Raw genomic sequence first — 12,316 nt, 5'->3', positions numbered from 1 at the left:
TAGAGAGATGGATAGACAGGATAGATAAAGGTTTCCCTCGCACATAGTTGTTCCCGACTCTAGGGGGGTGGTGCTCATCTCGGTTTCAAAGCCGAAGAGCTAGCGCTGTCCGAAGATGTTTCCATGGTCATGTGGCATGACTAAATGCCGAAGGCAAACGGAACGCTTCCCACCATTCCACCAAAGGTGGTCCCTATTTTTCTACTTTGCATTTTTACATGCTTTCGAACTGCTAGGTTGGCAGAAGCTGGGACAAGTTAATGGGAGCTCACTTTGTTATGCAGTGCTAGGAATTCGCACTGCTGACCTTTCTGATTGACAAGCTCAGCATCTTAGCCACTGAGCCACTGTGTCCCTAGATGATATATGTATGTGTATATATATGTATGTATGTATGTATGTATGCATGTATGTATGTATGTATGTATGTATGTATTTAGTGTCACAACCCCTGGTATGCCCCAATTATTTATCAGCACAAATACAACACATATATATGTATATGTATATGTATATGTATATGTATAGGTATAGGTATAGGTATAGGTATAGGTATAGGTATAGGTATAGGTATAGGTATAGGTATAGGTATAGGTATAGGTATATACCTATACCTCTCCCTTTATTTATTTATCAGCACAAATGCAACACAAATGTAACAAAGGCAACAGTAAAAATATTGGGTTTCTGTCGTGATGGACTCTTGTGACGAGCCGATTGACAGATGATGGAAGCAGTTAGCTTCCTCCCATAATTGGGGCATACCAGGGGTTGTGACACTAAATATATACCTTCTTCCCTGGCTTCAGCTGATAAGGAGGAGGACCTGTGGCTTAATGGCTAAGACGTCTGCCTAAGATGTAATACAGCACAGGTTCGAATCCCAGTAAGGGTATGGCTAGCTGATGAGAGCTAAATAGCTTGAAATAGATCTATACTAGTCTCCCTTTATTTATTTATCAGCACAAATATAACACATAGATATATATAGATAGAAAGAGATAGATAGATAGATAGATAGATAGATAGAGATAGAGAGATAGAAATATAGATACATAGAGATAGATACATAGATAGATAGAGATGGAAGATGGAGGGAGTGAAGGAGGAAGGGAGGGAGGGAGGGAGAGAGGGAGGGAGGGAGGGAGGGAGAGAGAATACTGTATGTCACTGAATGCTCCCATTTCTCCTTGGATGGAGAAATTGAGCACCACCCTCTGAAGATGCCTTCGTTTTAAAGGATCCCATTTTGCAGAATGAGTCGATCCAGAAACATAACCCTCGGGAAGATTGCCTTTTGCCTTAATAATTGTGGAGTTGTCATAGCCCAGTTCATAACATAGCTGCAGGGTGTAAAAGTGGCACGAAGGGTAATTGGCCACCCTGTTTGAGAATGGCATAGGTTCTCCCACTCAATGGTGTATTAAAGATGGCAGAGATTATATATTTTTTCCAGTTTAAAATAATAGCACTCCCTTACTAAAATCAAATACAATTTTCTCCTGATCTGCGATTGTTTTGTTTATTTATAGTCTTTTCCCCTACAGGTCTGCAATAGAAATGAGAGAGTTAGGCATTAATATTTAAAGCTGGAGAGCTAACTAAGCAACGTAGGTATCTACTCGGCTCCGGTGTTATGTGAAAAATGCTTTGTCCAGCTGAAATGGATATTTACGGTTTCCCTGTCAGAGAGGCAGTATCAGTTTTGTCAATTAAAACTGTGTCTATCTTATGTGTTCCCTCTGCCACGTTTTGCAGTGAAGTGCAGAAACTTATTTGGATTTGTTTGAGGCTTAATAGATCTTTTTTCTGTTTTTCACTAGAATAATATATATATATCTATTCCGCGTTACTTTGATTTAAAAGTGGAGTGGCTGAAGAACAGAGGGCTAAGCAGCAGAACAGTTTGCTTAGAAGCGCGTCTTTTATATCAGGCCAACCCTTGAGATTATGAGAAAAAAAAAGAAAAATGAAATAAGAACTTCCACAACTATTGGATTTTGAGTCTTCCAGCCCTCAAAAGCAGTTTGAAAGCAATCCACAACAGCCTTCATTTTTCAGGGACTCAGAAACAGAACAAGAAATAATCCAATTTCTTAACAGAGAAATTAATAAAACAACCACCAACATTCCTCGTGAAAGAGGAGAAGGAATCAGAGAGCCCACTCCTTCCTTTTTTTTTTTTTAAAAGGGAAGCTACTGATGAAAGAAATGTCCTTCTGGGTTCGGCTCCAAGTGGGGAAAAAGACACTGGAGACATGGAGGCTGCTTGGAAAGATGGTTTATTGGTGGACAGGACCACATGGCTTGAGCCCTGAACAGAAAAGGGGGATCACATGCTTCAATGTTGGTGGAGAAGAAGAGAAGGGCTGAGGGAGGGGCTTGCTAGGCTTTTTATAACCTGTTCAGTCTTCTAACTGGTTCGGTAGATTTGATGAACCGGTTCTACCGAATAGGTGCGAACTGGTAGGAACCCACCTCTGATGTAGATTAGCTTAACTGCCAAAGGCAGAGCAAGCGAGTAAGCCACGTAGAATCACAGAGCTCTATTACCAATGTGGGAGCAGTGCAAATTCTCATGTGGGATAGAGGTTTAATAAAAACCAAAGTGCAATGTGCATACGTCAACTTGAGTTGACCCAAAATAAAGGCAGGATGAAAATAAGTCATCCAATCAATCAAATGTAGAAGTAGCCTAGGACATAGTTTTACTATTTGATGTAGAATTGCTGGAGAAAAGAAAACATTATAACTGTGCAATCAATATGGCGAAGAAACCCTGGGCTCCCTATTTATCAACTCAACCAATGTTCATGTAATGATCTTATTTTTGAGTTTGATGGATCAGTAAAAATAGCAAGACAGAAATACTCTTCACAGAGTTCTAATTTTGAGATAAATTGTGAAGCTTGTCTAGGATTTATTCTTACATTTTTTTAAAAAGGAAGCTATCACTGAAAGGCATTCAATATGTTAATATCTCATGGTGTCTTGTAGGATATCCCAACCACTAGAATACAGATTTTAGGAGATGGAATATGGAGTAAGTAAAAGAATATCTAAAAATGACTTCTGCTTTGAGAAACCTCTTATGAATGGAAATATTCAAGATTCAAGACTTTAAAAAGTAATCCACACCTTGCTGAAATTGTTTCTACTTGTTTTATCATTATTTAAAATGGAATGATTTAATTCATCAGTTGGAGAAAGTAATGGACCATTAATGCTATATGCTAGTGGTGAAGAACAGGAAACGAACCACTTATTAATGTCTTCGTTTTTCATTTCTTCTAAACTGCAGAGTCTGCTCCAAAGATTTTAAGATTAAGATTTAGCAGAACTGTAATCTACTTGATAATTTAGCTACGATATGCTAATTTAGCTCTTGAGTTTGATTAAAGTTGTTTAATGAGGAAAACCTCAGTTCAGTTTTCAATGTTATGTTTATGTTTAAAACCTCTTTCATTTAAATTCATCCTTATTGGCACCACCTTCATTTAATGTTAGTTGATTGTAGATACTTTATTGGTTTTCATTTATCTTCACTGACTTGAGAAGCCAGTTTGGTCTACTGTTTAAAGCATCAGGCCAGAAAGTAGGAGACTGTGAATTCTAGTTTTAGGCATGAAAGCGAAGCTAGGTGACTTTGCCTTAGTCATTCTCTCTCAGCCCAAGATGTCGGGCTTAAGTGACAGCCTGACAACTCAATTGGTCAGTTCCTGTTGCAACCAAGTGGATCAACAATTGATTGAACCCCCCCCCCCAAAAGTAGACCCACCATTTGTGGGAAAAATGCTAGGTGTCAGCCTCTGCTTTGCTGCTGCTTCGGCTGCCATTGAAACGGGGAGGGAGGGCATGGTATTTGGGAGGGGTTACTAATTGTGCTGGAGGAAGATTCTGGAGTTTCTGCTGCCTGTCTTACTGCTCATGCGGAGGAGGTTCCCGCCAAGGCTAACGGCACCGACATTCCATCTGGGTGATTCCTTTCGACGTTATCTCACACCTGACACTTGGGAGAATTATGATTGGACTGTAACTGGGATGCCAAGGGGAGGGGAATGGGTTATTTTATATATCAATCGCTTTCGCGCCTAAATAATCAGTCTTCGCTTTGCTACGCTTCTAATCATTTATAATTAGTAAAAGTACACTTGATTTCTACCTATCGAGTCTCGTGGTCTTCTTTCCTAATTACTCAATGAAGAGGTGCTGACACTAGGACACAACCTCCCCTCAGAACTAAACAGACAAACACACAAACAAACAGCAACAACAAAAAGAAAATATATCCACTGATTTCCCCAAAGCCCTTTTCCATTATGTCAGACCTAAATTCTAAGCCAAAAAGACCAGATGTGGAAATCCACCACATTTGAATGGCATCAAACTAAGGAAAAACAAGGTAAAAATTGAATTGAATTTGATTTGATTTTAATTTTGATTGTGGTCTATTATGCGGTAACACAATCCCTTTCTGACTAATGATGGAAGGGATTTTTTTTTTCTGTAATTTATTTCTCTAATGTATTATATACATATTTGTGCACATTGCAAAAGGTTTGGTATTTCACATATATTTAGGTTTAGGTTTAGGATTAGGATTAGGATTTATTTCATTTATATGCCGCCCTTTTCCCTGAAGGGGACTCAGGGTGGCTCACAACTCAGTCAGGGAAAGGAGGTACAAACAGGGGATAAAAAGACAAACAAACAATACACAATTTAAAAACACACAACAACCATACCATTCGAGGAGGGGGGCAGAAGCTCTTTAGCCCCAGGCCTGTCGGAATAGCCAGGTTTTAAGGGCTTTGCGGAAGGCCTGGAGGGTGGTGAGGGTTCGAATCTCCATGGGGAGTTCGTTCCAGAGGGTCGGAGCAGCCACAGAGAAGGCTCTCCTCCGGGTAGTCTAGGCTTAGGTTTATTAGATTTATATGCCGCCCTTCTCCCAAGGACTCAGGGCGGCGTACAACATTAAAAGAAACACATAATACAAAAGTTTTTAAAAAATCAAATAGAATATCCCAAACCCAATTAAAATTGACAACAACATTTTTTTAAAAAAGAATTCGAATTAAAATTAACAGTGATCAATAATTTGTTTTGTTTTGTTCAGGCCAGGCTGGCTTGCTGGAAAAGCCAACTTTTTAGGGTGCATCGGAAGGACCGGAAACAGTTTGTCATATTCTTTTTTTTGCAGATGAATGCTTTAAAAAACTGACAACATTTAAGGGTCCACTGATGTGAAAGAGGGGACTCTAATGTGCAGGAAAATACTACCACCACTACTATTACTGTGGTCTGAACTCTGATCATATTGCTGTCATCAGAAAGGAGAACAATGATGATGTGAACGATTTGCAATGAGAAGGGACTGGATTGTCCATAGTTGGCTGCTTGACTTTGAATTACAGCTGGGTTTTTTTTAATTTATGATGTGAATGATGAATAACAGCATCGTTTTGTTTCGGGGGCCAATGGCGTATGGCCATATCAGTTATTGAATTGATTTTGCTGTTACCTCTTGTTCTCTCAATTGGATGTGGTTCTAATTTGCCTCTTCTTCTTCTTCTTCTTCTTCTTCTTCTTCTTCTTCTTCTTCTTCTTCTTCTTCTTCTTCTTCCTCCTCCTCCTCCTCCTCCTCCTCCTCCTCCTCCTCCTCCTCCTCCTCCTCCTCCTCCTCCATCTCCATCTTTTTTTAAACCACTTTGGATGTTGAGAGTGATAAAATGTCTGGTTCTTGCTCAACTAGAGGCCTCAACCATTTGTTAGCAATAGCAATAGCAGTTAGACTTATATACCACTTCATAGGGCTTTCAGCCCTCTCTAAGCGGTTTACAGAGTCAGCACATCACCCCCGCAGTCTGGGTTCTCATTTCACCCACCTCGGAAGGATGGAAGGCTGAGTCAACCTTGATCCGGTGAGATTTGAACCGCAGATAACAGTCAGCTGAAGTGGCCTGCAGTACTGCACCCTAACCACTGCACCACCTTGTTAACGGAAGTTGTTGCTTTTGATATTGTCTTTCCATCTTCTTCTGGATCTACCTCGTGTTCTTTGAACTGCTCCTCTTTCTGTATATGCCTTGTACAGCATGGAATCCTACGACATCCTCTCCAGAGGAGCAAATCACTTAAGTTGCTGTATTTGTATGTAGCTTCGGACTGATTCTAATTTGCACCACATCGTTTTATTTCGAAGAATGAACGTGGGCTTTCCAGCCCATCTAAAAGCGGTTCAACGAGAACGTTCTGTGGATGACCTTTTCTTCAGAAATATTCAGTGATCTGTAAGGAAAAAAGCAGGTTGCACCGGTTCCATGTTTCACTTTATTTTGCCTACCCTTCCTCTTTAGCCTATTTTTTTTTTAGAATTTCAGCAATTCTTCACAAAACTGAATTCTGAGGCTGTTAAATAACTCTCTCTCAAAGTTAGTGCAACAGGAAGAAGCTGAGTTCAACGCAGAGATGTTATTGACTTTCTTTTTTTAATTTCCTTTGTCTTAATATATTTTAGACTGTGTTTGTTAAAAATCTACACCGTGTACGGGCTCTGGGAAGTCGGGGGGGGGGGAAGGAGGTGGGTCTTAGGGGGAGGGGGGAGGGGGATATATAGTATGTGTTAGATTTTAAAGTAACGCAATTGCACTTGTATACTGTTGCTCTTTAATTCCAGTGTAAAAATAGGACAAGCTGAATATATTAATAGATAGTAGAAATACACCGAAGGGAGGAGTAGAGGGATAGAAAAAAGAGGGGTAGAGAGGGTGGGAGAGAGGATTGGAGGGAGGGTGAGAAGGAAGGGAGGGAGTGTATTGGGAGAGAGGTGTGGTAGAGGGGGAGGGGAAGTAGGGTAGAGAGGAATGATGGTGGGAAGATGGAAAGTTGGAGGGGGGCGAAAGAAAGGGTGTATGGAGGGTCGAAGAGGTACATTGGGTTTCTATTTTGGGGGGTATTATTGACAAGAGGAATGGCTGTGTTTATTGTTTAATGTTATATGGCCCCGGTTCTGTACAGTATATGTGTGACTGTACGAAAATGAAAATGGAAAATAAAACACATTTACATTCAAGACAAAAAAAACCCTCTTTCTCTTTCTGACTTTGTACAAAGGTTTACCCTCTGCATGGTTACAGCCATTCACATTGGAATTCAGTGAATATAGTTTAACTACAGTTTTCATAGTCAATTATTAATGAATACTTCATTCTATGTATAGTGTTCCTTTGCCGAATGGCAACTTGCTGTGAAGTTAATTACTTTGCAGTTAGGGTGTAAGATGAAACTAAAAAACAAACAAAAAAAAGACTGCTGTAAGATATGGTCTTGCCATTGCTAGGGAATACCAATAAAATGCTTTCCTAAGCAGGCAGAGCAAGCAAAAGTCAGTTTCTCTATGAGAGTAACTTTATGATAATAAAGCTGCAGGTCCTTTCCATTAAATATTGCCACCTTGGTTCCACCACAAAACCGCGCCCGACTAAACCGCATCGCTGACATCATCAACAGGGCGACAACAGCGCGGAGACAGAAGCACGCTGTAAATCCTAAACCTAAAATTAACCCCTAAACCTAAACCTAACTCCCCTAACCCTAACCCTAACCCTAACCCTAACCCTAACCCTAACCCTAACCCTAACCCTAACCCTAACCCTAACCCTAACCCTTAACCTAACCCTAAACCTAACCCTAAACCTAACCCTAAACCTAACCCTAAACCTAACCCTTACCTTAAGTTGAATCGGCTTGCTTTCAAAGTGCTATTTAAAGCGCCCTTCTTTCTCCGCGCTGGCTGTTGTCACCCTGTTGATGACGTCAGCGATGCAGTTTAATTGGGCGTGGTTTAGTCGAGCGCGGTTTTGATGGGTCACGGCCACCTTGTGGGTCCTTGGAGGTGTGCCTTTTTCACTGCAGCTCCTGCCCTACGGAACACTGTCCCCCTTGAGTTCCCATTATCCTTCTGGAGAGCACTGGGGACCAGGGGCTGGGATAGGGGATCAGAGGGAGAGGAGAATGTGAGTGCATCAGAGAAAGAATTGTAAGGTAGGTGCCATGGCGAAAAATCCTGCCTCCCTTGATCCAACAAATTGTTCCTTTTTTTTTTGTTGGTTACTTGGAGATACAATATGTCATGAAAAAAAAAAGCACACTTCCTTATCCTCTCTCTTTCATTGTCTTCCAGTGGTGGGCTTCAAATTTTTTTAGAACCTCTTCTGTAGGTGTGGCTTGCTTTGTGGGAGTGGCTTGATGGCCATGTGACCAGGTGGGAGTGGCTTGCTGGCCATGTGACTGGGTGGGAATTGCTTGCCAGCCATGTGATTGGGTGGGCATGGCCAACTTGTAAAATGTGGTGGAACTCACTTAATAACGCTCTTGCTTAGCAACCAAAATGTTGGCTCAGAAACTCTGGCATTTGAAGCACACAAGTCTTAAAGCTTGCATGTTACAAGACCCTTGCACCCCAACGCTTTAGGGAAAAAAACCCCAGGGGTGTTCAAACTTGACAGCTTTAAGACTTGTGGACTTCAACTCCCAGAATTCCTCCTCCACTCATGTTAGCTCAGGAATTCTGACATTGGAGCACGCAAGTCTTAAAGCTGTCAAGTTACAAGACCCTTGCATCCCTAACCCTTTAGGGAAAAAAACCCACAGGGGTGTTCAAACTTGACAGCTTTAAGACTTGTGGACTTCAACTCCCAGAATTCCTCCTCTCGCTCTTCATCTTGATGATGTCCGGACGGGCGAGGGGAGTGAGCTGGAACTGGTTCTAAACGGCACTGTAGATTTGTGGAACCTCTTCTATAGAAGAGGTTAGAACTGGCAGGAACCCACCCCTGATGACTTCCCTTTGTTTGGATATTTTAATGGTTGCTCTATAGCCAGGACTTGAATATGAAGAGAGCTTCGCTGGTTGAGCAGTAGAAATTTATATTACGGGCCAACGTCCCAGAGAAGACATTTGCTCTTGTCCTTCAGCTTGAAGTTGGTTAGCTAGAATTCACCTCCTTTTCCCACCAAGCAAGGGCCTCCAAGAAGTGGTAGCAGATTGACCCTCCCTTGACAGAAACAAATCACTTTGTACCAGTTACAATAACATCGGCTCACCAATGCAGAAAACACATCCAACTCCCCATTTGAAAACCCCTATTGTGAAAGAACTCCACGGTGCTTAACGGCTCTTATCATCAGGAAATTCCTCTTAATATTCAGCCTGGATTTCTTTTTAATATCATCCACTGGTTTTTATGCTGCTTTCACTTTTAGCAGGCATTCTCCTTTTGCGGTGCGATGGCCTTTTAGATATTGGTCACCCCTATTATATCTCCCCCTTAGTCTTCTGTTTTGTAAGCTCAACATGTCCAGCACTTTTAAGGATTACTCCTAGGGGTTTCTAAGCCCTCCCATTATGTATCCCTGCATTGAAATTGCTCCACCATCCCTGGGTCCCTTAAAGCATGGTACCCAAATGGATTCAGCACTCCCAGCATAGTTGGAAGTATCATTTGGATCAGTGGTGGGTTTTAAATTTTTTGTAGAATTAAAATAAATGACAAGAAAAAAAGAATGGAAAATAGAAAATCCTGTACACAAATCATAATGATCACGATCATATTTAGATGGATTGACATATCTTGAGCCACATGACTATTCTTGGTTAATTTTATTTTTCTTCTATTTATTGCATTGTTCATAACTAAGGTTTCTAAAGCAATAAGATGAAACAGGTGCATTAGATATAAACAATATTCTGTGAGGAAACATTTCCAGGAATATACAAAGGCAGAACGAGAAAATATAGCTGCTTTCACCGAAAGACCAATAGCAATAGCAGTAGACTTATATACCGCTTCATAGGCCTTTCAGGCCTCTCTAAGCGGTTTACAGAGAGTCAGCATATTGCCCCCAACAATCTGGGTCCTCATTTTACCCACCTCGGAAGGATGGAAGGCTGAGTCAACCCTGAGCCGGTGAGATTTGAACCGCTGACCTGCTGATCTAGCAGTAGCCTGCAGTGCTGCATTTAACCACTGCGCCACCTTGGCTCTTATTTGAGACCAAATCAGAGGCTCTCCTTTGCCCCGAAGTCAGATGGGATAAGAAGAATAATCCGGAGCCATGGAACAACCTCGATCCCACTCACCGTTACAAGTTCTTTGCCATCAATATGGATTACAGCAAGCTGCAGAAAGACCGTCCCGACTTCTAAACCTCACAACAGTCACTCGTGCCCTTGTGACCTCTAGGCTGGAATACTGCAATGTGCTCTACATGGGGCTGCCCTTGAAGAGTATTCGGCGACTTCAGCTAGTCCAGAATGCGGCCGCGCGAGCGATTGTGGGTGCACCTCGTTTCACCCACATAACACCTATCCTCCGCGAGCTGCACTGGCTACCTGTCGATCTCCGGGTGTGCTTCAAGGTGCTACTTGCCACCCATAAAGCCCTCCATGGTAGTGGATCTGGATACTTGAGAGACCGCCTACTGCCAATTACCTCCACACGACCTATTAGATCTCACCGGTTAGGCCTCCTCCGAGTCCCACCTGCCGGTCAATGTCGACTGGCAACTACGAGGAGGAGAGCCTTCTCGGTGGCAGCTCCGACCCTGTGGAACGATCTCCCCGTGGAAATTCGTACCCTCACCACCCTCCAGACCTTCCGCACAGCCCTCAGAACCTGGCTATCCCGTCAGGCCTGGGATTAAGACTACAACCCGCCCGAATAGTATGAATGTTGTGTTTTAATTATGTATTTGTCTTATATGTTAAAAGTTTGTCTCCCCCCCTTTTTAAGTTGTAAGCCGCCCTGAGTCCCCCCAGGGAAAAGGGCGGCATATAAATAAACTTTAAAATCTAAAAAAAATCTAAAACGAGGCGGGTTTCGTGACTGTCCTTGCAGAAGCTGTCCAGCGAAGGTCCTCCAGAAGCTGACCGCACAACCCTATACACCCGTCACAATCCAGGAAATAAGATTTTTGTGTGCATCGCCTTGAAAAATAATGCGTTGGAGACGTGCATGCTTAAAATTAATAAACAAACCACTTGAAATTTTTTTTAAAAAAGACCAAATCTTTACCATTTTAAGTATGACTTTTTTTAAAAATAAAAAAAAATTATAAAGTTAGACATAGAACTGTTTTATTACAAAGTCTTATAAATGCAAATTTTTCCCAGGATTATGGCAGAAATATTTTTTTCTCCAGTTCATATGGGAAACAGATGTTTGACATATCAGTTAAGTATGTAAATAGCATATTTCCAAGCGTAGTTGCTTTTTAGATCAAAACAAACCAACCTACCCTGTATCATAGAATATGGTACTGAAAAGAACATAAGCATGATACATACTCTTATTTTCATACCGCCTTTAGGGACAGAGTGATTTACTATTATTCAAAATCATAATTATACATTTTTTTTCCTGAACTACTGAAACGAATGTGTCCCGGAGTGGTGATCTTTCTTCAGTGCGCAGGATAGACAAAACAGTTTGTGTGTGCCTGTCCGCGCCTATGAAGAGCATGTGTGTTTGTCTATTTATTTATTTATTTAATTTATTTATGACATTTGTATGCCGCCCACTCCCTAGGGACTCTGGGCGGCTTACAGACAAAATAGGAGACATATAAAAATTAAAAATAAGAATACAGTTAATTAAAAATTCACATCATGCATAAACTTAGCGTGGGGCTGGATACTCATCAACAGCCCCAGGCCTGCCGGAACAGCCAGGTCTTAGCAGCTTTGCAGAAGGCCGGGAGAGTAGGGAGGGTCCGGATCTCAATGGGGAGATCGTTCCACAGGGCCGGGGCAGCCACAGAGCGTGACCCGTCAAAACCGTGTTCCACAAAAGCGCGGTCGACGAAATCGCGTATGTGACGTCATCACAACGCGACGAAAAAGATCGAAAAATTGAAATAAAAATTAAATTACAGCAAGCCGATTCACATAAAGGTAAGGGTTAGGTTAAGGGTTAGGGTTAGGGTTAGGTTAAGGGTTAGGGTTAGGTTCAGAGCGTTAGCGTTAGGGTTACTTTTAGCGTTAGGTTAAGGGTTAGCGTTAGGTTTTTCGTTAGGTTAAGGGTTAGGTTTAGGGTTAGGTTTAGGGTTAGGTTAAGGGTTAGGTTTAGGGTTAGGTTTAGGGTTAGGTTTAGGGTTAGGTTTGGGGGGGTTAGGGTAAGGTTTTCGCTTTATTTTTACATTTTTCGATCTTTTTTGTCGCGCTGTGATGACGTCACATACGCGCTTTTGTCGACCGCAATTTTGTCGTCCACGGTTTTGTGGTGGAACCGCCACAGAGAAGGCCTTCCCCTGGGGA

The 12,316-nt window shown here is 41.8% G+C and overlaps 1 protein-coding gene across 1 annotated transcript; it reads left to right on the top strand.

The window, feature by feature from the left end:
• The first annotated feature begins 3,675 nt into the window (after positions 1 to 3,675).
• On the top strand, positions 3,676 to 10,207 carry LOC148045215 (cytochrome c oxidase subunit FA4-like). The gene is made up of 2 exons (XM_087719052.1): positions 3,676 to 3,711; positions 10,055 to 10,207. Exons 1-2 carry the CDS (start codon positions 3,676 to 3,678, stop codon positions 10,205 to 10,207), a joined length of 189 nt encoding a protein of 62 aa, XP_087575178.1.
• Positions 10,208 to 12,316: the final 2,109 nt, after the last annotated feature.

Source organism: Thamnophis sirtalis, unplaced genomic scaffold (genome assembly GCF_051295495.1).
Source record: "Thamnophis sirtalis isolate CommonGarterSnake01/CBP01778 unplaced genomic scaffold, rThaSir2_p1.2 scaffold_6, whole genome shotgun sequence".
NCBI lineage: Eukaryota > Metazoa > Chordata > Lepidosauria > Squamata > Natricidae > Thamnophis > Thamnophis sirtalis.
Note: the sequence above shows the minus strand (reverse complement) of the source record. Positions and strands in the feature narration are given on the sequence as shown.

What these genes read in the sequence shown, in the direction of transcription:
- LOC148045215 (XM_087719052.1), top strand. Translation starts at nt 3,676, where the DNA reads ATGTCGGGCTTAAGTGACAGCCTGACAACTCAATTG. An exon ending in ACAGCCTGACAACTCAATTG is followed by an intron (nt 3,712 to 10,054) that starts GTCAGTTCCTGT and finishes CTCTTATTTGAG; the next exon opens with ACCAAATCAGAGGCTCTCCT.